General features: G+C 36.2%; 2 protein-coding genes across 3 annotated transcripts in view; both read right to left on the reverse strand.

Moving 5' to 3' along the window:
• Positions 1 to 26,917, reverse strand: part of LOC145686067 (embryonic polarity protein dorsal-like) — an 86,429-nt gene that overhangs the window by 43,705 nt on the left and 15,807 nt on the right. For both annotated transcript variants that reach the window (XM_081758975.1, XM_081758976.1), the window contains exons 3-8: positions 23,499 to 23,677; positions 19,463 to 19,706; positions 15,821 to 15,964; positions 13,647 to 13,745; positions 8,310 to 8,443; positions 3,400 to 3,496 (exon numbers count right to left, since the gene is read on the reverse strand). In XM_081758975.1, coding sequence (XP_081615101.1) covers positions 3,400 to 3,496; positions 8,310 to 8,443; positions 13,647 to 13,745; positions 15,821 to 15,964; positions 19,463 to 19,706; positions 23,499 to 23,677 — 897 coding nt within the window. The remainder of the gene's footprint in view (positions 1 to 3,399; positions 3,497 to 8,309; positions 8,444 to 13,646; positions 13,746 to 15,820; positions 15,965 to 19,462; positions 19,707 to 23,498; positions 23,678 to 26,917) is intronic.
• LOC145686068 (uncharacterized) lies at positions 124 to 3,391 on the reverse strand. The gene has a single exon (XM_081758978.1). The coding sequence runs from the start codon at positions 3,320 to 3,322 to the stop codon at positions 2,030 to 2,032; it is 1,293 nt and encodes a 430-aa protein (XP_081615104.1). The 5' UTR covers positions 3,323 to 3,391; the 3' UTR covers positions 124 to 2,029.

Consider the following 26,917-nt stretch of genomic DNA (forward strand, 5'->3'; position numbering starts at 1 on the left):
ATGAGCTCCCGCCGGGAATCCCTGTTTCAATTAAATTTGACACATCCTATCTGATGCGGTACTAATATATATATATATATATATATATATATATATATATATATATATATATATATATATATATATATATATAATTGATGTCGATTTTCGTATGAGTCGTAGACTACGAGTATTTGTATAACGAAGAGACTTATGAACCAAGAATATAGTATTGAATCAGTGTATTTCAGCTTCTATAACGAAAGGGGGGAGGGAGATTTAATAGTGTAGATTATGTTACTACATTAGATATATATATATATATTCACAAAAACCCAAAACAAAGAAAATAAAATGAAATGAAATCTTTAAGTTTTACGTTCCACAGTTATGCCGGTTAGGCTAAAGGAGAGGGTGATAATGAGAAATGAATGAAATGGTGGAATGAATAAAGTGGGAGGAAACGGAAGAACCCCGAGAAAAGCCACGAGCACGGTGATTGTCAACCACAAATTCCACACGGCGCGAGCTAGGATCGAACCAGGGACCCCAAGCACCGGAGGTGAATACTCTACCACTGAGCCAACGCGCCCCCAAAAAATAAAGAATGTGAACCCTAATAGGTAAGTGAAACCATTTCTGGGTTCGACTTTTTCGACGAGGTTCGATCTCTGTAAAGCTATAACAGCAAATGATGAGGACCCGATCTCATATGCTAATGCTATACTACAAAAACAATTCACGCTATCGATTTCTTCCGGGATATTTGGGTCATATGAGAATTTGTGACAGGTTAATAGCTGAACTTTAATACTAAGTATAAAAAGGATTGTATGATATAAATAAACTACCTTAGTGAATCCAGATGCTCTATCTAAAACAAAGAATCACGAGTTATATTTTTTCTTCATTTATCACGTGATGCTTTAAGGATTCACGTGATTTTATGAAATTTTATCTGAATAGACACACTTAAATGTGACGTAGTTCTCAATTCCCCCCACCCCCGCCCTTTCTTTCTTGTTTCTTTGGAGTGTTCTAAACGAATATTTTAGCGTTCTAAACACCGACCGTATTAACATGGAAGACATTCAAATTTCTCTCCTAACATAAAGTTGTAGGCAATTATTGAATGTAGTTTAAGTTCTGTAACACGATTTTTACCATTATCACTACTAGTAATGAATCTTCCCAAATGCTGCCTTTAAAATGTGAGTTGAAGAAATCAGTTATAATATTTTTCAGTTGAGGAATAAATAAATAAATAAAATGAAAAAAAAAACTCAAGTTGATCTGGTAAGCTTATGACATTGTACGATAAAGCTTCCCATTAACTTAATACAAAAATTATATCGTAAAAAATGTTTCTTTAAGGCACTGTTACATAGTTGCTTGATACTGACCCAAAAAAGTAAATAAGCAGATCAGTTCAGCACACCAAGTTTACTAAAAATTTATTCTTGGGATTGACGTTGCCTTTGTATACGTCAATCAGTAATAAACTATTTTATTTTTTCATGCCTCATACCGGCGTACGTATTCATAACGAAGAAAATCGAAAATATTGCAAAACGAAAAAAAAAAATTGGCGTTAGAAAATAATGCGATTGATTTTAAATATTTTAAAAATTCTGATATTAAGAGCCAATGGAACCTTGAGATAATTGACCGAGAAAACGGAGACCTTTTATCAGGAGTCAGAATCTTCAACAGAATGTTGCAGATGTCTTACAGTAATATTGAAGCAAATTTGACTCCACATATTTTGAAATTTCATGAACATCTTATTTTACTCAATCCGTAAGTCTCAATTAAATGTCACTCATCAATACTTTAATTCGAACATCAACTCAAGAGATACATGGTAAGATTATAATCACATATGTGTAGCATTATGAAGAAAATTAACTTGGATATATATTATTAAAAGTAGAAAATGGTTACTATAATAATACTTTTCTCGAAGTTATCGCTTGTTTTCAACAAATATACGATGTTACGCACTCTTTATCTCGAAAATAATGTTCTTCACCCCAAATGTGAAACGTATTTACTGTTTCCTACCGGTATCTCCACCTGCTTCCACTGCTTGTTGCCTTTCAACAAAGCTTTCCCCAACAGGACTGTAACACAGAGAAAATTCATCACATTCTGACACTGTCGCCTGAGGAGCCATATCTGTATAGAGAGCATAATGTTCGGCTTCAGTTAACTCATACGGTTCATTGGTTTGCAAAGATGTCGGAGGTGATGACGATGGAGTTATAATATTCGCGTTGATACAAGGTTCTGAAATCGTTCGCTTCTCATTTTTCAAATTCTTTGATGATTTTCTTGAGAATAATTTCTGAAATATATTTGGCTTTGAACTTTTCGTTGGCGACTGTGTTTTACTTGGTGACTTCTCCGGTGAAGACTGTGATACATTTACTATGGATGAATGTGCGGAGACAGACTGAGATTGTTGTGTAGAAACTACTTGCGGTGGTTGAGTCACTGGCACTATCTGAGGTTGCTCTATTATGGAGCTTACCTGGGGCTGTGTGGTCTCTGTAGTTCGTGGCTTTAGTTGAGGAGACCTTGGAGGAAGCGGAGGAACTACGCCAGAATCTTCTGGCTTTAATTTGCGTAGCCGTTTTGGAGGTAAAGGTGGTAGTTTAGAATCTGAAGGCGGAACTTCACGTTTAACGGCTTCAACGTGAGTACTGCGAGGAAGAGAACTCTCTAAAGGTGTATCTTCGAAAGGTATATCTATAAGTATGGGGTTTTTCATTGCTAACTGAAAACTGGAGTATGTTTGCGATTCGTATGTATCATCTATTAATCCTTCTGGAGTTTGTCTACCTTTGTTTTCTATATTCATCGCAGTTTCAAAACCAGGACAGGGAACTGATGTATTCTCTAATATATTTTCATTCTTATCGGTATATATACTCTGTTCCTGGTTTCGGGGAAGTGTTCTTTCAAAAACGCTTTGATTCTCTGCATAGATGCATGTGAAATCATCTACCTGAGATAGAAGTTCGTTGACGGATTTGCATGTTTCACCCTGAGAAAGATCATCATCAGTGATGAAGGCATTCCCATTAACTTCTGAATACACGCTCCCGACATCAATGGCAGGACCAACATCTGTTGTTTCCACTGTCGGAACCTTTTCAGCGATTATCATTACATCATCTTTGTCTTGTTTTTGAATTTGGGCGTAATCATCATTCGTGTCCGTTTCCATAGGCTTCACTTCGGCAGAAGTGGGTTCAACTACGACCACATCTTTGTTTTGGTTATTCGGAACATGGTTCTTAGAAACTTGGTTATGCTTTGACTGAACTGACATTGTCATCAGAGCGGTGTTCGCTGCCAAGATGTTGGAAAATACCCCATAATTCCCCTTCAACTTCTTCGACCAGAATAACCTACCTGAGTCCACTGGAAGGAATTCAAATGGAAGAGGTTCACTTGTTGCATTATCCGATGGACGGCGAAGTTGGATATTCACTTTTACACTAGACTCCACCTATAAAACATGTGAGTCATGTTACTTACAACAGAGAAACTTTACATAATAATTTGTACATTAATTTTTAAAATGTAATTTCCAGTTTCTAATATAGTATATACAGTTATATAACAACACTACGTAGTCTACAGGAAATTCTAAAATAGGAAAGTAGTTAAAAGTTTACAATGGAAAGGAGCAGATCAGGATGTAAATAAGGAATGTAGAAACTACAGGCACGAAAAAGTTGGTAGGTGCCGACGAACTGTCACTGGAATTGATTAAAAATTGGATACGACAAGTAAGCTACTTAATTATAATTTCCCCGTAAAATATACGTCATTGTGTTAACATAACGTAACAGAAATGCCAATACGTGACAGTATAACACACTTGCATTCCAATAATGGTTTCCATCATAGAGAAAAGCATTTGTTCTTTCTTTATGTATTATATATAGTTAACAGTGTTCTAATTCATATTAATTCTATGGATTTTTAATATATGTTTATTATTTAAGTGGCAATATTTTTGAATGATAAATATTCGTAATTCTTCGCAATATTTCTCCTATGTTTGTTATGTTGAAGAATAACACCTTAGAATTAGCAAGTCAACTCATGTAATATACAGACTGGATTTTCTATATTTTAAAATTGTAACTTTCTGGTTTGCCAGTGAACAATAATATTTCTGTCTCATTAACATTATGCTAATTTTTCAGGTTGTTCCACAAATACACAAATAGAACCTCCTAGTTTGCTGCATCTGGAACAAAGAATTTGTCAAGCCCTATCGTTATCGAGTATCTTATTCATTCGCGATATTAGTTCAACTTGAGAGTTGCTACCAAGGACAGCGATTTTGAGCTGATTCTCGAACATTCCCTAGCTAAGACATTGAAGATAAGAGACCCCATAATATTTCATACACAGGATTAATTTTACAGCTTACAGTACCATATTTTCTCTTTTTGTATTACATTTTCGTAATTTTCTAAATTTAATTCTTCATAGTGAATAAAGAGACCAGTATTGGTATAAGTACTGCAAATTGCACATTTCTCTGTTAATGAATAAAACTTGTACTTATTAATGCACGACGATTTTACTAATTGGAAAGAGTTTCGTCATTCACTTACACTTTCATCACTGGACTTGGGATCGATATAGTAATAAATAAAAAAAAAATAAATAAATAAATAAAAAAAAATCCAAAATATGCAAGCAACTATCCATCAAAAATTGAGAAAATATACAGTGAAGAAGTAAAGATGTACTGGTAAATATCCAATAATTCAATTTTATCTCTTACTGAACAAGTTTATTGCATCTGCTAACATTAGTTGGTTAGCTGATTTGGGGTTTAGCGCCCCCTTTCAACACCGAGGTATATGAGACGTGGACTTACAGCTTAATGTGGAATTCCAACCACATTAATTCCCACCGGGAATCAAACCCGGGTCCCCCTCACCAAATGAGCGTACTGTTAACTATATAGTCACGAGGAAGTTCTATCTGAATGTGCTAATACAAGTACTGTGATTTTATTTAAATTAAAACAATGATTGCACTTCAAAGTCATATGCACATTTATTGAATTTCTGAGTTGCAATAAACAACTATACATTTTTCAGTATTTTCTGGTAATTCTCCCTCCCCCCTTTCCCGTAGCACACTTTTATGAAACATTGCCCTGACTGACAAGTTGAGGGCAATGTTTCAATGATGAAATATCACTTGCTGCGAAATCGGAAAATTACTGGTTCATTGTTCCTTGAAGTACTTGATTTACACCTGATATACATTTTAGACCTGAATGCTTTTGTAACAACTGAATCTGTCTTTCGCATAAACGCTTTCCCAACAGTTCCTGGAGAAATTTGGTTCCTACTGTTCGGAACAGTTGCAATATGCTGCAGAGTTTTAACCTACATTCTTTCAATTGTGTTACTCGTTAGTAGTACAGGCAAAACAGGCAAACATATGTCTCACAACCTTTAGGGATAAAAGTGGTCCTAGAAATCACCCTCTTTGAAATTTTGTATGGATATTTTAACCCATTGGTTACATACTTAAATTTTCGGCGATGACCTTTAACTTTCCAAAAATTTGAGCACGAGAGTACATGATGGCCAAAATTTTATGACCTTTGATCTCTGAAAGATATACATATTACAGTTCCCATATATGAGTCCTACATCCTACCAAAAAAGGATATATATATATATATATATATATATATATATATATATATATATATATATATATATATATATATATATATATATATATATATATATATATATATATATAAAAATATATATATCCATCCTTGGGTCCTGGCTGTATGTTTGTATTTGTTTGACACAGTCTTTACAGAATACATTTTCCCCATCAATTGATAAACTTTCTTCGCCAACAACCCACTGTTTAAAAAGGAATAATTTAGGAGACTTTTCTTTTCACATCATGAACTCAAATACAATGTACACACAACAGAACAATTCTGTCAACTGGCTTCATTCGTTGAATGAAAACTGTTGTTGCTGTTGAGATGCGTCATACTCGCCGACAAAACTGTAGCAAGTCTTGTTTGAACTCAACGTATGTCTTATGCACTATTCTCCTCTTCACATAACCCCGAAAATTCAACGGAGATATTTTAATTAATCAAGAATTAATTTAAACTTGCAATACAAATCATTGACTATCTATGAACTCATAGTAACTAACTTTAGTGAATAAAGTTTTAAAAATGGGCAAACGTAACAATTCTATGAATTATGTGCTTATACCAGTGATGGTAAAAATATGTACTAACCTCCCAAACATGCATTATACGCACTATAAAACTTTGTTATTTCATTTGAAAATCAGCTGTAACAAATAGATTGCAAGACAACATACAAAGAGTGGACAAAAAAATCTAAAAACACTTCATACAGGACACGTAAGTTTGACCCTCCACTGTACAATATGTATTGCGGTTGCCGATCGTTTTTTGTTTTCAATATGTTATGTGGACCTTCCTCTTCCGTCAGCAGTAACCAGTTCGCCTGTGAGTGTCGTGGTGTGAAAGTGGTGCAGTAAAATGGGCAACCTGACAGACTTCCAAAAAGGCATGATCGTTGGTGCCCGTCTGGTTGGAGCTTCCGTAGCAACAGTGGCGAACATTGTGGGGGTATCGAAAGGCACTGTGTCCAATGTCACGAGGGCATACACAATTTATGGGCAAACGACGTCTACAAAGCACAACAATGGTCGAAAGACAATCCTGTCAGATAGGGACCGGAGGGCATTAAAACGGATTGTAGCAATTAAAAAGAAGATCACTGCAATGAAAATTACGTCTAAACTCAATTCCGGCCTACAGAACCGGTTTCGTCGAAAATAGTGTGACGGGAACTTCATAAAATGAAAATTCACGGCAGTTATCGCCAAACCCCTAATTACAGCAGTAAATACGAAGAGGCGTATCCAGTGGTGCAAGGACCACAAGGCTTGGACTCATGAGCAATGGAAACACGTAATGTGGTCCGAGAATCGACCTTCATCTTGTTTCCAACAACCAATCGTGTTTACGTATGGAGAACACCATCGCAAGCCTATGATGCAGACTGTTTGCTCCCAAACTGTAAAGCATGGGGGTGGTTTCGTTACAGTATGGGCAATGATATCGTGGTTTTCTGCAGGTTCCATCATAGCCCTGCACGGAATGATGAATGCTAAGGCGTATGAGGCCATTTTAGGGGACCAGGTTCTACCCATAGCCCAAATATTGTTCCCTGATGGTGATGGCATCTACCAAGATGATTTGGCACCCTGTCACGCTGCAAAACGGTGAAATCATGGTTTGAGGAGCATGACCAGGAGCTATCACACCTCCCCTGGGTCCCATAATCACCAGATCTGAACATCATTGAGCCATTGTGGTCTGAGTTAGAAAGGCGTGTTCGGTCTCATTACTCTCCACCAGCATCCCTAAAGAACTGGAGCATGTTCTGGAGGAACAATGGTACAAAATTCCAGATCATAAATATATATATATATTTTGCAGATGACATGACTCATTTCCGGTATTTATGAAGTGACAATACATATATCGGCATGTCTAAAAAGAATATAAGGATCAGAATCAGGGAACACATCAGCGATGATGAAGGAGAATCAGCAGTCAAGGATTATCTCGATATCTACATGTCTCTCATTCAATCACGAACACAAGAATTTTAGAAAACCTTTTCATTAGTAGAAAGCAATGTCTTTAAATCATATCGTACCAGAACTATGAGTCCAACATTAAATTTGGATAGGCTTACACAAAAATGAGCTCGCATAATCAATAATTTTAATAAGAAGCACAGAGAACTTGCAACGCTGACTTCCTGAGATATTTTTGACATGGGACCATTTAAACAGTGGAAGTTTCGGAGAAGATTTGTGTAATAATCTGAGAAAGCTGTATATTATTATACCTTAATTCTTATAGTGCGTTGATACCAGAACCTTTATACATGGGATACTATCAATTGTCACGGCTAACATACAACTACCATAATTGGGACATACACGTAACTGAAGCAGATGTAAAGGTAACACGAGGAAGAATTTGCACCTAATTAGAACTGATGTAGGTGTAAGTTAGTATCGAAACTGTTTGGAGTACAATAAAAATATTGCACATTGTTAAGTACAATTTTATAGTAACTAAAGCAAGGAAACCGCTTAGTCAAAATGAGACACACGCCATACCTAGTCATTAGTGCAGTAGAGTTAAATAAATTAGAAAAAATGTATCATTACGGTTGATATTTAAAAAAATTACATACCTGTAAATTTCTGTAGCTCGGAGTTTTGAATGCGATTCCAACTTGCTTATGTACGTCCGTTGGTTGAAATTCACCTAGGCCTTCCCAAATGATCTGGTTATCTTTCTCTTCGTAGAAGCGTACTTCAATATCATCTAGGATATGAAAAAAAAAAGAAAAAAATCAGAAACAAAAAGAATATGTTATGACATGGAAGACATTTCAACCTATATATATATATATTCATGAAAAATGCGAATGGAAGAATGTGTTCTGAAACAAGGATAATGTCTCCTAAACTATTCAACGCCATCTTGGAAAATACAGTTAAGAATCACGAAAGAACAAGAAAACTGAATATTTTTATATTCGCCAACTACGTAAACCTGCGGTGAAACTGACGAATATACAACTAGATGATTAGATCAAATATACAGAATACGGTCTCCGTATAAGCCAAGAGCAAAATGAAGCTCTCATTATCATTTAAAAAAAAATCAAAATATTTTATTTCAGAAGTAACGACAGATGTCAGGACGAGAGAAGAAATTACTAGGAGACTGCAGTGAATAAGACTTTTTCATACACATAACAACCAACGCTTCAGTAGCACGGATACCAAACGAAGCAAGAATGTGCAAACTATCCATTTTTTATTTTTTCATGAAATGATTTTTTTTCAGTTTTAACGTCCTTCGAGTATCCCATTTAGGGTACGAGAGACGGATGATTATGGCAAGTGAATGATGATGGAAGAATTAATGGAATGAGAATGTGAGACGAAACGTGAACACCCTGAGAAAATCCACGGACACAATGTAGTCAATCACAAACTTACTTGGCCGGGATCGACCCAGGGACCTCATGCACCAGAGGTAAGCGCTCTAGCACTGAGCCACCGTGCTGCCCTGCAGAGTATCCAAACAGCAGATATAAGATTACTACGAAACATTCCCGGAAGACACGGAAAAAAACAAAAAACAAACAAAACAAACAAAATGCACTAAAAAGTTCTAACAAAGCGAATTTCAAATGAAGAGTAGAAAATCCAAGATTACACTCGTATCAGTTCCTACATATGAAAATGTTAAAGTACACGAAGAACATAAAAAAATTAGCATATGAGCAAGAACTACATATACATTTATGTTCTTCATTGACTTAAAGGTATTTAAAAAAACTAGTGCTTAGCGCATCGAAGACTCTCAATGTTATCTAAAATAGTGTTTCTCAACCTCTAGTCTATGAGCAAGTGGTCCTATAAGTATAGCCTTGAGGTCCTTTTAGATTGAACATTACCTAAGTAGTTAAAAAAAATGAACTGCGTATATAGTTGAAAAGTTCCAAATATATACAGACTATTCAATTTAGTAAGATTATACATATTCTAATTGCTTACATGGACATTATTTTTATAAAATATTCTTGGTAACTTTCAATTATTAAAAAACTAAATATTTTCTTCTATTAATATCAATGTAAAATTAAGGAAACTTTGTTGGTGTTGATTGGAATTACAAACACGTGATGTGCGCGCCATCTCTTACGTGGGAAATATCAAGACGATAATCCAGCCTAGGGTTGCCAGACGTCCCGGTTTTTAATGAAGGAATTAAGTGTCCTGAAAAATGCTTTCGGGACGCCTATTTGTCTCGGTTTTCGTCCTTCAGATTTAAAAATTCAACCTGGAAGAACTAATATGTCTCACTTAAAAACGGAAAGATTTGGAAGATTTGTGTAGACAAATAATTTCATTAAACAAACAACAAGGAGTTTGAAAATCAGATCCATTCTTTCGTTCTATGGGTTGTTTCGCTTTCAGAGAGGAAAAAAAGATTATTCAGTAGGGGGCATATGTTATGACAATAAATTCTTGAATATCACTTTCAATTTTTCTCAGTGATGGACTTTAACTACTAGTTATTTTATACTTCAATCGGCAGTGCAGAACTCTTTCATTATTAGACCTTTAATCAACAATAGCGATACTGCTCTAAGTTGCTGCATGTTAACTGTATTTAAACTAATTCGTCCTGTCTACCATCTTCTGAGCACAATTTTACAACCAAGCGTTTCATCCAATTCAGTGGGTATACTATACATATCTTTGCAAGTAAAGTGAAGTGAATTGAATTTCTTTATCAGTATAGTGTAAAGTCAACGTTCTTGTTTCACATTCTGGTGTATCAAGTGTTCCTATCATGCCCAAACGCAAGTATTCCTTTCAGGAGAAATATTCAGTGGAATGGTCATTTATATAACGAGAAAGAAATGACCATGAAGTGGAGTGTAAAATATGTAAGTGTTACATTAATATAGTATTTTTCATGCTAAATGCTAAATTTATATTTCTTTTGGGGTAGTGTTTGACTTAGGTGATGACACAACAAACAAAAATTCTCTCTTCAATCATGAATGGGAGGGTGTGTCGTAATTGGCGCAATATTTAGGATCTGTTAAACACTACAAATCTGAATTTGGAAAAAGGGGCTGCCAGGGAGCTCTTCTTATGTTATCTTTTCAAATTCTTTAGACCTATACATTCCTTGTGGAGGTTTCATTTGTGTCAGGACCGGCCCAAGACAATTTGCCGCCCCCTTCCTCCTGAAAGAACAAATCTTAAAAGTGACGATTTTAAGTATGCTACCCCATCGTGATCAACGAAGGGGAGAAAAAGTGCACTTACACTCAGAAAGGCCTAAACACTACAAATACAATCTCATTGTGTCTGTTTCTTTTTCTTTCTTTAAATAATAATTATTATGTTAGTGGAAGAGAAAGGAAACACACCTACATAGGAAAGATGGTAATCCTTTTTATAGAATTCAATATCGAGCTTCAATCCCAATATATCAGTTCGTATTTCCAGTGCAATTAGCTGTTTTACCTTTATTGCTTGATTTTCCTTCTACATCTGTTAAAAATTTAAAAATGTTTCCACTTTCAATGATAAGGAATTCGTTCGTGACAAAGACAAAGACTAGTTTTCATACCAAAACTGTGATAACTAACTAAATCGAACAGGTATTCGCTACTGTTCGAGAACTGTATTCTTGTATTTGACAACAATCAAGCAATTCATCTTGGGATTTGTTTGACCATTTGCTTTAGTACTCTCCATGTCACTTTAAACTAATGTGACCTAAATATGATTTATGAAAGTATTCAAATAGAAGGTCACCTTAGGAAATTTAACTACCATCATCATGAAGTCTGTTTCCAACAAGAAATATTTATTTTATATAATATAGTTATGACAGATTTTATCGCCCCTCGAAGCTTGTCGCCCCGTGTAAATGCGCGTGTTGTACATATGGTAGAGCCGGCCTTAATTTGTGTTAACTGTGTATAGAATGAACTGGAAAATTGAGAGTAGTAACCTGAAGAAGACAGGTAATTAAAGATACGCCACATTGACTTGATCCCTAGTCTTCCGTTGCAAGCGCTGCTATCGGCTGAAGGAATTCCACTCGCTTTCTCTCGCTTAGCAACAGCTGAACCCTTATTGCCTCAACGCGTGGGTGTGTAAGGGTGTGAGCTTTAGTTCGCATTTTTGCCACGGCTCAAGACATTTTGGCAGCACAATAGTCGATTCCGACCACGTAAGTAGGAACCCTGACCTTATTCATAGCCTGCGATTGCAGCCCCGGTTTTTCGTTTACAAAATCTCGCAACCCTAATCCAGCCCCAATCACATGTGAAGCGTATCCGGTGTAATGGAGTTCATAGCTGCACAAATGCGTTTCTGGTCCTGAAGATCTGGTCTATGTACCTCCACTACCCATGACCCTAAATGATCTTCAGGAACGTACCTTTATGAGTTTATGTAACTACTACGAAAGTTTAAAAGGAATACTACATTTGGTGTTAAAGTTATACCTGCTCCAAACTAGGGCCTGTTTTTGTGCTCACCCTGTATTATTCTAAAAATATATGTATGTTGGAATAACCTCAAAACACTTTTTAGAAAAATGCGAGTGGAACATTCTGACTACTAAAAGTGGTCCTCAGTTGAAAAAGATATATTTACAAGAAAGAAAAGCGATAACATATTCTTATGCTCGTCACTCACAGTATGACGGTTCTTGAATTTTGATCTTTGCCTTTCGATTGTGTCTAAACTAAACTTCATTACGACTGGCTTTGATTTGACAAATAATTCACTTTTAACTAAACGATGCATGGTTAGTGACATTATATTTGAGTTTCCACGTTAACTGGTGTATGCTATATTTTAATTCAAACAGCCCCTGAACTGCCTTATAATGCTGGGCCAATACCGGGAAATCTATGCCTTCGCTGAGGCGAGAACCCGAAACCACGTGCACTAATTATTACGCTACACAAGCACACCTTTTGATTGGATCTAATGAATATATTGCAAAAAATACAATTGCACTAAATTGACAAATCTGAAGAAAGAAAGAAAGAAAGAAAAAAAAACATTCCGGCGTGTTCGTAAAGGTACTGTGCACTCTGAATACATGCTTCTAAGTATGTAATGTATGGTAGATGTGTGTTAAAAACAAATCGAACCTTATTTTTCCTGTGTACACAAATGAAGTATGGATGTTGTCCGTCGATGCAGATGTGTAAAGGATTTTCACGTACATGTGTAAATTTTTCCTCACTCGCAGAAAGGGTCTGCAGTCAACCTGGTAGTGATATGTAGTGAGGGCTGGTCGGATTTGCCATTTGCGTTAAGTTTTGTCAAAAAGCTTGGCCATATCCAAGCACGATCCAATGGGCGTTTGGAAACAATGTCATGAACATCTCGGGCTTCACAACTATTTCAGACTTTCTTGGACAATCGCAACACCCGATGGATCGTAAGGTTCTCTATTCCCCAGACACGGAGCTATGTGACTTTGGCTCTTCTGAAAAGCGAAAATGCTGCTGAAATGGAGTTCTCTGGGATTATACTACAGAAAAGACATGGGGAACACGATGTGTCAATTTAACACAATTCTAGATTATGTATGCCAGAACTGTTTCCCACAATGGCAGGACTGTTGGGATAATTGTGTGTATTCCTAAGAGATTACTTCGAAGGGAATTGGGAGTCACTGTATCTTATCTCAATAAAATTGGGAGTCACTGTATGGTAACTGAAAGTATATGCAGACACGTTTGTATGTTTGCAGAGATTCGTTTTTAACATCTTTTATAAAAAGCATTTCAAAATAGTGTCATTTTTAATGCACATAAACTTTCTGGACATCCTGTTATCAGCATAGTTATTATTTTCGGTATACTGATAAAAATGTACCTATGACAGTGATAAATGACAATTAGAGAGCACGATGTTTAATTCATTCATTCATTACTAAGATTATATAGCATAAAATATTTACTCACCTTTGGCAACTTTCTCACAAAACAAGAGAACTTCTGTTCCACCTACTACCGAGGCACTGCAGTGGCTCAATTTACAGATGACAAGATCTGACATCGCTTCTGAAAATTGAAACAATGTTGATCTGTTATATTTTTATTTTGCATACAACAAAGTCTAGTTTACTACACGTTTAATTGTAAGTAAGTAATGCAGAAGGATGTAATGAATTGTGAGTTTAATCAGCACTTGTATAATGAACCTGTAATCGCTGTGAACTTGTCTGTTCAAATGATTGTCAGAGATAAATAAAATTTACAAACACATATAAGAAGTTATAATCTTTAATAATATCGTAATTAATTACTATCAATGTTAATACATGAAATTTTATAATTGTCTTAAACAGCCTTAATCTGATCATTTTACTGCCGGGGAAGAAAGTGGCTTCGCCTAACCACGTAGTATTAATGAAATAATGTTTCAAACAAACACACTACATTATATATATATATAGGGGTTGGACAAAAAAATCTAAAAAGTTTGCAATAGTGTGAAAATCGTACCTAATATTGTGTGGGCCCTCCTTTTGCGTCCAAAACAGCTTGGATACGACGTGGAAGGGGCGTATACAGCCCCTGAATCGTGGTGTATGGAATTTTGTACCATATTCCTCCAAAACATGCTTCAGTTCCGTAAAGGATACTGGTGAATGGTAATGAGACCGAACCCGCCTTTCTAACTCAGACCACAATGGCTCAATGATATTCAGATCTGTTGATTGTGGGACTTAGGGGAGGTGTGATAGCTCCTGGTCATGCTCCTCAAACCATGATTTCACCGTTTTTACAGCGTGACAGGGTGCCAAATCATCTTGGTAGATGCCATCACCATCAGGGAACAATATTTGGGCCATGGATAGAACCTGGCTCCCCAAAATGGCCTCATACGCCTTAGCATTCATCATTCCATGCAGGGCTATGATGGGACCTGCAGAAAACCACGACATCACTGCCCATACTGTAACAGAACCACCCCCATGCTCTACAGTTGGGAGCAGACAGTCTGCATCATAGGCCTGCGACGGTGTTCTCCATACGTAAACACGATTGGTTGTTGGAAACAAGATGAAGGTCGATTCGTCGGATCACATTACGTGTTTCCACTGCTCATGAGTCCATGCCTTGTGGTCCTTGCACCACTGGATACGCCTCTTCGCATTTAGTATTGTGTCCAGGGCTTTGGCGATAGCGGCCCTGCCATGAATTTTCATTTTATGAAGTTCCCGTCGCAATGTTTTCGATGAAACCGAGTTCTGTAGGCCAGAATTGAGTTCAGACGTAATTTTCATTGCAGTGGTCTTCTTTTTAGCTGCTACAATCCGCTTTAATGCCCTCCGGTCCCTATCTGACAGGATTGTCTTTCGACCACGGTTGTGCTTTGCAGACATCGTTTGTCTATGAATTGTATATGCCCTCGTGACATTGGACACAGTGTGTTTCGATACCCCCACAATGTTCGCCACTGTTGCCACTGAAGCTCCAACTAGACGAGCACCAACGATCATGCCTCTTTGGAAGTCTGTCAGGTCGCCCATTTTGCCGCACCAGTTTCACACCACGACATTCACAGGTGAACTGGTTACTGCTGACGGAAGAGGAAGGTCCACATGAGACACTGAAAACAAAAAACGATCGGTAACCGCAACAGTGTTATACAGTGGAGGGCAAACTTACGTGTCCTGTATGAAATGTTTTTAGATTTTTTTTGTCCAACCCCTGTATATAAAGATATAAGAAAGGACTAATATATTTAACTCCTAATAAAAATTAAGTTTTAATCTATACTTCAAATGTTGAACTACAATAAATAAATAAATAAATAAATAAATAAGGGGGCCGCGGTGGCTCAGTGGTAGAGCGTTCACCTCTGGTGCTTGGGGTTCCGGGTTCGATCCCAGCCCCCGCCAAGTGAACTTTGTGGTGGACAAACACCGTGTGCGTGGGTTTCCTCGGGGTTCTCCCGTTTCCTCCCACTTTCTTCATTCCACCATTTCATTCATTACTCATCATCATGGTCTCCTTTAGCCTAACCGGCATAACCGTGGGACGTAAAACTCAAAGATTTCATTTTTCAAATAAATAAATAAATAAATAAATAAATAAATAAAATGAAGAAAAACATATAATATCCTTACTTTTGTCGTATATCACTTCAGATACAACAGGCTGCAGCGGAACGTCGAATTTTCCTTTCGTTGTACCTTCCAGGAACACTTGGAAGCATAATCTAACAGCATTTAAGTCTATGCTAGAAGGCTGCTCCCGATGTGAAAAGCCAGCTGAAATGAAATATTACATTATTATCTCTCACGTTCCACAATCTCGACGGTATCAACAACTGCAGACTAAAGTAAGACAATGCATAGTAACAGAATCACTCAAGATAACAAGTACTTTTCATATTCTATCGGTCCTTGAAACTGCCCTCTGGCGTCAAGTATTGTTTTTGTCCAGTTCTTTCTGTAATACTGTCTGGCGGTGTTACAAATATTTTCACTTCTAAAAGTGTGAGATGGGGCAGGAGTGCATTCATAAGACCAAATGGATGACACTGAATACATCACTGTAAATAGAATAAACACCTTCAGATCACAGGCTACTTTATATAGTCACCTTCATTAAAGTTCAGAGGATTTCGAAGTAGTTAGAATGTAAATATGTAAGACAACACTATGCAACTTTGTTATATAGGAGAATGTTACAATGAATATTTGAAGGGTAAGGGGAAAAAAACAAGGAATGTCCATGCATGTGCTTTACCGGGTGCTTTGTCCTATCTGTTGGTGACTCTTGGTACTATTTGATTGTATATGCCATGCACGCGTAGATGTAGAAATATCCATGTAAAAAGGGACGAAAGATTTAATAACCCTATTCTTTGTACGTGATTTCCAATATTAAAATGCCGTTTTCTCAAAAATGTAATTTTGTGACATTCCTTCTTTTTTCCCCTTACCCTTCATTTACATACTCTCAATTGAAAGGATGTATGATTTATAAATTGGGAAAATAAGCTTGCCTTAGCAAATAAACACATAAATAAACATTTTAATATATATACTCGTGGTTTAGAGTGCGTGTTTTATAAACTTAGAACAGAATTCAAAGATACTGGAAATATAAGTGCGACCTTCAGTTTATAACTGAATCTACGTAAGGACCTGTACTGCTCTTTATAATATACATTTCAAGACTGAATTTAAAGTTGATTTAGACCCTTTTTAAACTGGATGGAAAAGTGGCAAGTGACAAATATTTCTATTTATGTATTGTATTGTCAAATAATAAGACGTTACAATTTAAGAAATTGTTTGGTTTCTTGTTTCGATTTACGTTCCGATACCGAGATTACGAAAGACAATACATACTATTAGAGTGAAAATCGAATCATCATTCCTTGAATTTTATCCCGGGCGTTGTACCTTCCGCAAATTTGTATCTGCGAACATGCACACTAATACCATAAAACACTGCTGTAATGAATACCACAAAACATTGCTGTAATGAAAGTCAGTGTAACGCAATGTTCAGAATTGCGAAATCATTTTAGGCCGCTTCCCTTTTCCCTATTTAATGTATGTTAAAACATATCATTTCAACGAATTTCCAACTTACAACATTAAACCGAATGAAAAATTTATCTTTTTGCCTATATTTATTTTCCCAAAATATAACTGAAATTCATCTTGTAGTATAAAATAAATACTTTTCTTATTACATTATTTTAATAGTCAGATGGAAAGGTAGTTCATACATGTATGCGAAAGGTCGAGCAGGATAGTAATTTGAAAGTAACCAATGAGCGTTATTCCATTAAATATGCTTTGTGCATTTTTAAACACTAAATGCATGAAGTAACCTTATTGCCTAAACAGAAGTGCAAAGTTTAAAATCAACCAATGAACGTTACGATTTCATATCTCCGCCTTACCATTTCTTTTATTCACGTCATTTCTTTTATTCACGTCACATTTCGCATCACGATGCCGAGTGGAATTTCAGTTTACTGTAAAATGTCACTACAACAAACACTATTACAATAAAATGTTTATAAATGCGAAATTATTTTCAGGCTCTCTCACTATTTACTGTATATTAAAAACTATTAATATATATTTAACTAATTTCGAACTTTCAGTAAAACGAATGAAAAATTCATCTTTTTGCCTACGTTTAACTTTATTTTTTTCAAAATATATTTGAAATTCATCCTTTACCGTACCATAAATATTTTTCTTATTACATTATTTTATTATTCAGATGGCATGACATTTTCCATGCATATACATATGATCGGTCGACCAGAATAGACATTTGAAAGTAACCAATGAATGTTATTCCAATACATAAGCTTTGCAGATCTGTCAATGCAAGAAATAACATTACTGGCTATTACACTCCATCGTAGTTGGAGACTATCTTGAACAGTCTTCTGTATCTGGGAACGTCCAGAAGAAAACCATAGACTTCTTTATAAAATAAAAATAATAAAAATACAGATGAACACTGTACACAATGTCCACTAAATTTCACGACTGGTAACACTGTAAGATAACCGCTGGAGCCACCAAGCGGTTATTGTGTGTAGCTTGTAGTACCAAGTGTGTTGTGCATTGTGTGAAGAATTCACGAATTTATGTTCCGAATTTTGTGAGTTACAGAGATTTCAGTGAACTGTTTTTTCCTTGTTCGTCATGGATATTAAAATGGAGCAGAGAGTACTCGTAGCTATCAAGTTTTGTGTAAAACTTGGCAAAGATGCTTTCTCTCAAGCGAACATTTTTGTGTGGCATCGTCGTTTCGTGAGGGTCGAGAGGCGGTCACGGACGACATTAGCCCTGGCCGTCCGGTGACCGTTCGAACTGACGAAAATGTTGAACTGCGGGAAAAACTGGCTGAAAATCGTTGTCAGTCCCTCAGGATGATTGCGGAGTTAAGGTTACTATTCGGAAGATCGTGGAACAAGATCTACAGAAGAGGAAGATTATTCCAAATTTGTGCTCCACAGTCCGGGAGCAGAGCAAAAAGAAGACCTGGTATCATTGTGTCAGGAGTGGGTCCAACTGGCCGAAAATGATCCAGAATGGTTTCTGAAAATCATAACTGGTGATCACTCATTCTTCCACGTTGAAAGGCAAACATTTTGATTCAATTTCGAACATTCAAAGGGCTGTGACGAAGGAACTCAACACTGTCGGACAAGAGGACTTCCAAAAAGGAATCCAGAAACTATACAACCGTACAATTGCCTGTACACAAGGGGGGTCATATATTGAAGATTACCAGATTGAAGGTAATTCTCTTCTACATTATTCCCTGATAATGTCAGTCTTAAAATTTAGTAGACACACTGTGTACAATGTAAAAATTTGGCACCCTGAAAAATTATAGAAATATCTCTTGTAATTATTGTACATCATATTACTTTGTGTATATTTAATATATCCGGATTTTCCTCTCATCTAATAAATATGAAGCTTTTTTGTCTGTACATTCATGCTGAAGTAATGTAGATTCCACAGCAGAAATAACAATAGGCGAATTCTTGAGAACTGATTTATTTCAGAACAACAAAATTTCACTATAAAATATTAATCTCGGAGGATCCGGAAGTGTAAACGAAATTTTAAGGTAATCAGGTTATGGGGCCTTATATGGAAGTATGAAATACTGATTATGAATGGTCATTTATAAGACAATTTATACAAAAATTTAATAATATCATTAATATAATAATAAAATTAATATAATATTAATAAAAATACAATTTTACTTACTCTGAAATGGATCTACTCGCAATTCTTCACGAATCCTTAATGCTTCCTCGATGTCTTTCTTCTTTACACACTGAATTCCAAGATTAGAAAAAGTGCATGTCATATCCTCACTGTTAATTTGCATTGTACACACGCCTTTCTTACAACCTTCTTTTCCGACCAGATTATGAGGATGAGGACGGTACGGGAGATCTTTAGTTACACATGATACTACTACGAAAGCTCTTCCTCTATATCCAACCACCTATTGTAAAAAATAAATTCCATTAATTTAACAGGACATGCAATATTTAGCCATAAATATACATAATATTAAGAAAAAATAAATAAATCCTCCATGATGAAACGAATTTTTTGAATGCTTCTAAGTTAGAGCGTTTCAGAGTTGGTAAATTACTTTCTTCAATCATGTTTCTCAGTACACGTCTATAGTTTCAGAATTCGCTTTAGATATGAATTTATCAAGCGAATATCTCCAAAGCAGAATACCATTTTAAAAATATATGTTTCGGAATCATGCATAACGAATTTGGACTCCATTAAATTCGTATTTCATCAAATTCACTGTAACGAGTTCAAATGTAATATGAAACAAAAAGCAATGTGACTACACTTCCTTTGTTTTTGTAGTAATGTGAAACCTGTCTATGTTGGCCATCATCAGTTCAATTGAAAAATGGCCAACTTAAGACAGATGGTCAATTTACAAAAAATAAGTGTGATTGTATTTTTAGAATAGGATTTCTAGTATTACTTGATTGTAAAATTTTAATAAGCAATGACACAACAACTAATTTAAATTTATATAAAGTAATCATAACAATATACAGTGCTAGAAAAAATTATTCGGACTGAACATACAACAATACAATCAACCATAAAATAGAAATATATGTACGCAGTTCATTGAAGCTGATATTGTAGCACACTGAGTTATTCAGATTGAAAATAAGAAAAGCAAAGTTATAAATTGAACAATTTATATGCAGTTTATACGATTTTTTTTCAGTTGTTACTGTTCTTTTCTATTCTATTCTAATTTTGTAGTTCTTGTATAGTATCGTCTACCTCCTGTTAATGAGCTACAAGTGCTTCCCTCGGAGCAAAAGAATTTTTGAAAAAAAAAAAAAAAATCTTAAGGGAATTCATATCTCAAAACCTCCGCTACCTTTCGACAAGCCGACAGGTGCCAGTAGTTGACAATTGAGATGGTTTGCTTTAACCTTGAACACTTTCCGGAATTATTAAAGCTCCCCACTGACGAAAGAAGCCGATATAGTAAATGGTTTTATCAAAACAGACAGGGTAAACAAATACGTACAGCCATTCCTGAATTCCTGTGTGTTTTTTCTTATTCACATCTACCTTCACCACCCCTTTATCAGGTAATGTTCTGGCCATTGACCTCCAAGAACAAATCGTGGGAATCTATGTTTCTTTGTCTCCAATCACAGATACAGACATCTGCCTCTCATATGGGAAAAAGTTACGGAAATAACAAAACGGCATTTTGCGTGGTCAAGATTCACAGGCAAATTTATCATTATCATTATAGGGTAAACATTGCTTCAATGCGGCCAACTTACAGAGTAATATGTAACGAATGTCTTATGTGAAAATAGAGGTCCAAGACAACTCAGACGAAGATGAACAGGTAGCCGACATAGAGAGGTGGCCAAGTTGACAGGTTTTACTGTACATATTTGCGTTTAGTGGTTTAGTGTAAACAAATAATAAAGTGTCTTTCTCCGTGTGCCAGTTAACTACAAATCGTGTAAACGTTTACTTAAAAAACGAAATTACTAAAGATTTATATCTCTATTTTCTGAACAATCCACTTGGTTAACCTCGAAGTAATATTCCATTATTTGCCTGTTTTGAGAGAAACTAAAGTAATGTTCAGTGAGGACGGCTGGTCCAGAAATTTGAATCCTGAGTGTAATAGGAGAGTCTATTACTATTCTATATTATTAAGAAGCTTGGTTTACCAAAACTCCATTATATATTTCATAATATATTAGTGAAAGGTTTATAGAAAAAGGGGAAGAGGTGAATGTTGTATTTATTAATCTAGAAAAGGTTTTTGACCGCATAAACTGGTGAGTGTTGTTGGCAGTTTTAAAGAAGGTTGAACTGGAATGAAAAGATTGAAGACTCATAAAAAAACCTATATATGAAACAAGTAAGTGTTAGAATGGAGAAAGAAGTGACAGAGGGAAGTGCAATTGGAAGGAGAGTTTAATAGGGATGTTGTTTCTCGTCGACGTTACTTAATATTTATTTAAAAAGAGATAGTAATACCGGTATAATCAAGACGGTATTTCGGTAGAGGGTAGAATGATTAGGTGTAATGGCTTGCAGATGATATGGCAAGGATTATCTGAAAAGAAATTTCCGGTTTTTACGTTGATCACTATAGAGCAAAAATAGTATTAGATAGCGAGAAGCGGTTTCCTACAATCGATTAAGCGTCCAAAAGAATACATTTCGTCTCCATCTTTAACTTTCTACTGCAACTGAAAGTGATAGAAATGCTGCAACTTCCTGTTTCAATATTGATCTACATAAAGCAAAAACAACAAATAAGAAGCGGTTTGTAAAAATCGATTTAGCATTTTAAGAGTAGGTACCATCTTTCTTAACCCCCTTTTCAAACCGAAAATAGAAGAAATCGACCACTCCTGATTTTAACGATTATCGGTATAAAGTAAAGACGACAATAGGTAGCGAAGCTGCTTTCTGCAATCAACTGAGCATTCCAAGAATATCTTTTATCTCCAATCTCTCTCTGCTAAAACCGGACGTGGCAGAAATCTACTACCTGGGAATTGACAGTGACAACGAGGTCCAGGAAACTGTCGCCTTTTCGACGTAACGCTGTGAATGGTTCAGTCTTGCAATAATTTTCTTCAAATCATATTCATAGTTAGCTCCAATACCAGCCTGGACCATTCGTTTGCTCTTGTTGATATCATTAACAAGATTAGGAACTCACCGACATGACACCTTGCGGTATCCCAGAGAATCGTGGACAGTGTCATAAATATTATTATAGAAAATGTCTAGCTTCCTGGTAATGCACTTCAGGTGAACACGTCGTTCTGCTTTCAGAATTTCGTCAACACAAGTAATGTTGCCCACTGTCAGGAAGGAACGAGGTCCACCCGATTCCTCATTGTCCTGGACATTTTCTCCATTTCCAAACTCCTTGTACCCCCTACTGCACACTTCGCACTGCTAAACACTTGTCCCCACACACCGACTCCATTTCTCTGTGGATATCTGCCCCGGTGTGATCTCTTGCACCACAGAAAATGAATAACACTTCGTTTCTCATATGGCGTGGACATTCTGAGCACTCTCGTCATTTTTAACAACTGACAACAGCGCCATGCAGTGGAAGAAAAGCCTACCGCTCCTATATCTCGATTTTCTATTAAAATATATTACATGCTCCAAAAATAAATAAAACTTATAAACCATAACTGTACAGGAATGTTGAATATTTTTGAAAATATTGAGCTTATATAATTAGTGTGGAATACAAGAAAGAAGAAAATGGTCACTAATATAGTGTGTATGTGAATTTAACGTATTTTTAATCATCGCTCTAGTCCTATACAAATTCAATACTGTTTAATTTGTCCACTATGATGATATAGTTGACAGTGCATATTATGATTTTTTTTTTTTTAATTAGAAAAGTCTGCAAAACTGTACACAAAAACATTCTTCTGAGCTTTACAAACGTTATGTAAAATAGCTTTTGTTGTATTTAAGATCTTTCGTTAAGATCTTACAATACCATCGAAAAGGTGCCGTCAGACTTTAAAACAATGAAGAGATCGTTAGCTAAAGAGTAAACCGATTTGATAAGTGGGTCAATTCCAAGCCATCTGAATCTTATGGAGAATACAGTCTACGTTCATGCGTTTCCATTTCGCCCTAATTTTCCACAACTTAACCAATTATTTTTTCGTCATTCGCTGGATTCTTATTCCAATAACTTGTGTATATTAACTGAATTGTTACTTACCTCAATTTTGGGGAAGGTTTTGTTGTCATGTTGACTGCTTCTTCCCGGTATGCTACCGGCCGATCGTCCTTCACACTCATAACGGAAGCGAAGGGCTTTGGCAGCAGGCTGCTCCAGAATTCTTACATATGGCCTCCCAATACTATTCACTGGGTCCATGTCTGTGTTAATCACTTCAACTGTAATAAACAACTTTTTATTACCCTCGTACAGTTTGCACCCTAAAAAAAGGTAAGTAAAATAATATTCTTTAGCATATCTATCTAAAACCTCATATGTATTATGTTCGATCTATTTCTTTATTTAACAAACTTCCTTCCACTCGGTGAAAAACATGCAAAAGTAGAATGAAATTGACAAGAGCCTATATTTAAAAGCTACTACACTCTGGGATTCACCTGGTGAAACTGAAGAGACCTGAAAAAAAAATATATTATCAGAATGGCTGGTCATCTGATTTAAAGTCAGGACCTCCCGACTGTGAGGCACAAATGCCAACCACTGTAACTAATCTACGTAGGTCCTCAAGTAGACCGCATGAGATCGTTATATCCCGGAAGAAAAGAAATAGGATCCTCCCAAGTATTTCTATTCTCTCACACTAAGACCACAGACTTTTCGGTAAAAGAAAGTTAGGGAAGAAAAACACAAATTGAGAAAACATGAAACTTCCGTCTGCGCAGTGTAAATTCGACCACTTTAAATATGCCTGAATTTGAGTTTTAGAACAAATAAAAAAAGAAGAATAGAGAGAAATTAACACCATGGCCTTGTTTACCGACTGTCCATCGGACTGCCTCAATTCTCTGTAAAACATGCCTTTCATGCGATCTTCCACTTTGGTTGGAGCGGATAAATGTACTCTTACTACATCATACGCATATCATTATTTGATCATAATGATGTACCATAAATACTATGTATAAATTCGACCTTGCGAAATGTTGCTAAGACAATGTTCCTCATGAATTATGTCAAAAGCATCAAAAGTGGAAATATAAGAACAGTAAAGTTGAAGTTATTAGTACATTTACGCGCACAAAGAGAGAATATGTAAAAGATTAGATCGCGGATTTTATATTATTTTTTTTTTCGCCAAATACTCGAAAAAAAGTGGGAATACAATACCCCGGTACATCAACTATTTATTGATTTTAGAAAGGCGTACGACTCGGTTAGGAGAGAAACATTATATAACGTTCTTGCAGAACTTGGAATACCGAGAAAGCTAATTAGATTAATTAAGATATGTTTAAATGAATCCCAAAGTAAAGTCCGGGTAGGAAAATTTTTGTCCACGAGCTTTCACGTCGAAAATGGCCTGAAACAAGGAGATGCGTTGTAGCCATTATTATTTAACTTCGTTTTGGAATACGCTATAAGGAAAATCAAAGATAGCAACCAGGGCTTACAGTTGAACGGTATTCACCAGGTTATGGCATATGCTGATGATGTAAATTTAATAGGAGATGATAGGAAAACAATAGAAAGAAATGCAGAGATCTTATTAAACGCTTGCAGGGACATGGGTTTAGAAGTAAATGCAGAGAAAACTAAATACATGGAAGTGCGTCGGGACCGGAATACAGCAAATTATGGATGAGTTAAAATACTAAATAATACTTTTGATAAAGTGGATACTTTCAAATATCTAGGATCAATATTAACAGAGGAAAATCATATTCACGGAGAAATTAAATGTCGACTAAAAGCAGGGAATTCGTGTTACTATTCGGTTCAAAATCTCTTGTCGTCGCGAATTCTGTCGAGGAATTTGAAACTTAAAATATACAAAACGATAATCATGCCTGTAGTTCTGTATGGCTGCGAAACATGGTCACTTACTCTGAAGGAAGAACATAGACTGAAAGTATTTGAAAACAAGATCCTGAGACGAATATTCGGACCCAAGAGGAACGGAAATGGGGAATGGCGGAAACTTCATAACGAGGAACTACATAATTTATATGGTTTACCCAACATTGTTAGGGTCGTCAAGTCTAGGAGGCTTAGATGGGCGGGTCATGTAGCTAGAATGGAAGAAAGTAGAAACGCTTTCAAAGTCTTGACTGGAAGACCAATCGGAAAACGACCATTAGGAAGACCTAGGCGCAGATGGGAGGCCAATATTAAGATGGATCTCGCAGAGATTGGAATACAGAGTAAAAACTGGATGCAGTTAGCTAAGAATAGAAGTCAGTGGAGAGCTTTTGTGAACGCGGCATTGAACTTCCGGGTTCCATAGGCCATAGAGTTAGTTAGTTAGTTTATATATATATATATAGGCGCGGATCCAAGGAGAGGGCTATATCCCTCCCTTTGACGATCAGGTATACACTGGATAAAATGAGCTTCAATCCTACTTTCTTTACACTGGATAAAGCGGCAAACTATGGTTTAGCCTCTCCCTGGATCCGCCGCTGTATTTTATATATATGGAGTTGAAGCAAACACGCTTGTGTGAGCCAACTTTGAACCTTCGTGCGTATATGTGAATTTTTTCACGCCTATCGATAGCGTTAGTTGCTGGCAAGCAGCATTTCGGTGTGGTAATGTGTAGTGCTCGCGTCGGTTTTTCAGTGCAAGTGAAATGACGGACCAGCGCTACTGCAATAAATTTTATTGCCAAGAACTGCAAGACAGCCAGGTGTAAACCATTCGGAAGATTCAGACGACGGGGACGATGCTATGGGCGTCACACAGATTAAGGAGTGGTACAATCGGTTTACAGACGGCCGAACATCGGTGGAGAGTGAGCCACAATCCCGTCGCTCATCGACATGCCGAAATGACCAGGTCATTGCCAACGCGAACGCTGTGGTGATGCGGGACCGTCGTGTGACTGTCCGAGAAATAGCAGAAGAGGTAGGCATAAGCACATTCCATACTGACCCAAGATTTGGCCATGAAGAGAATGACGGCGAAATTCGTGTCGAAGCTGCTAACGGCGGAGCAAGGGCAACTTCGTGTTGAAGTGGCAAAAGCTCCTTATTCTACTGATATGGCTAGCGATATGATGTGGAAAATTTTCCCCTATATTTTTCCGGAAAATTTTCCGTTATAAACAAATATCAGTGATGAAGTAACAATTCTTCATTAACCATAAAATTGATTGACTTCATGCATAGAAGTGTTAAAAAGCGGAAGATCGTTTAAAGAAACTGAAAATTGTCATGGCTCAGAAAATTTCCGGTACTATGTAGGAACAAGTGAAACAATTTTTCATGAATCGAAAAATTTTCTGTCGTGTATGGAAAAATTGAAAAACTTTTTATAAGTAGGAAAATTTTCATTTTGAACCAAAAAGTAAAACAACTTTTTATGAATTGGAAAGATTTGTTTCTCTGTAGAAACAAGTGAAAGTAATTTTCATGGATTGGAAAATTTTCATTATGATGTAGAAACAAGTAGAAAAACTT

This window comes from Thermobia domestica, chromosome 5 (assembly GCF_964235325.1).
Source record: "Thermobia domestica chromosome 5, izTheDome1.hap1.1, whole genome shotgun sequence".
Taxonomy (NCBI): Eukaryota; Metazoa; Arthropoda; class Insecta; order Zygentoma; family Lepismatidae; genus Thermobia; species Thermobia domestica.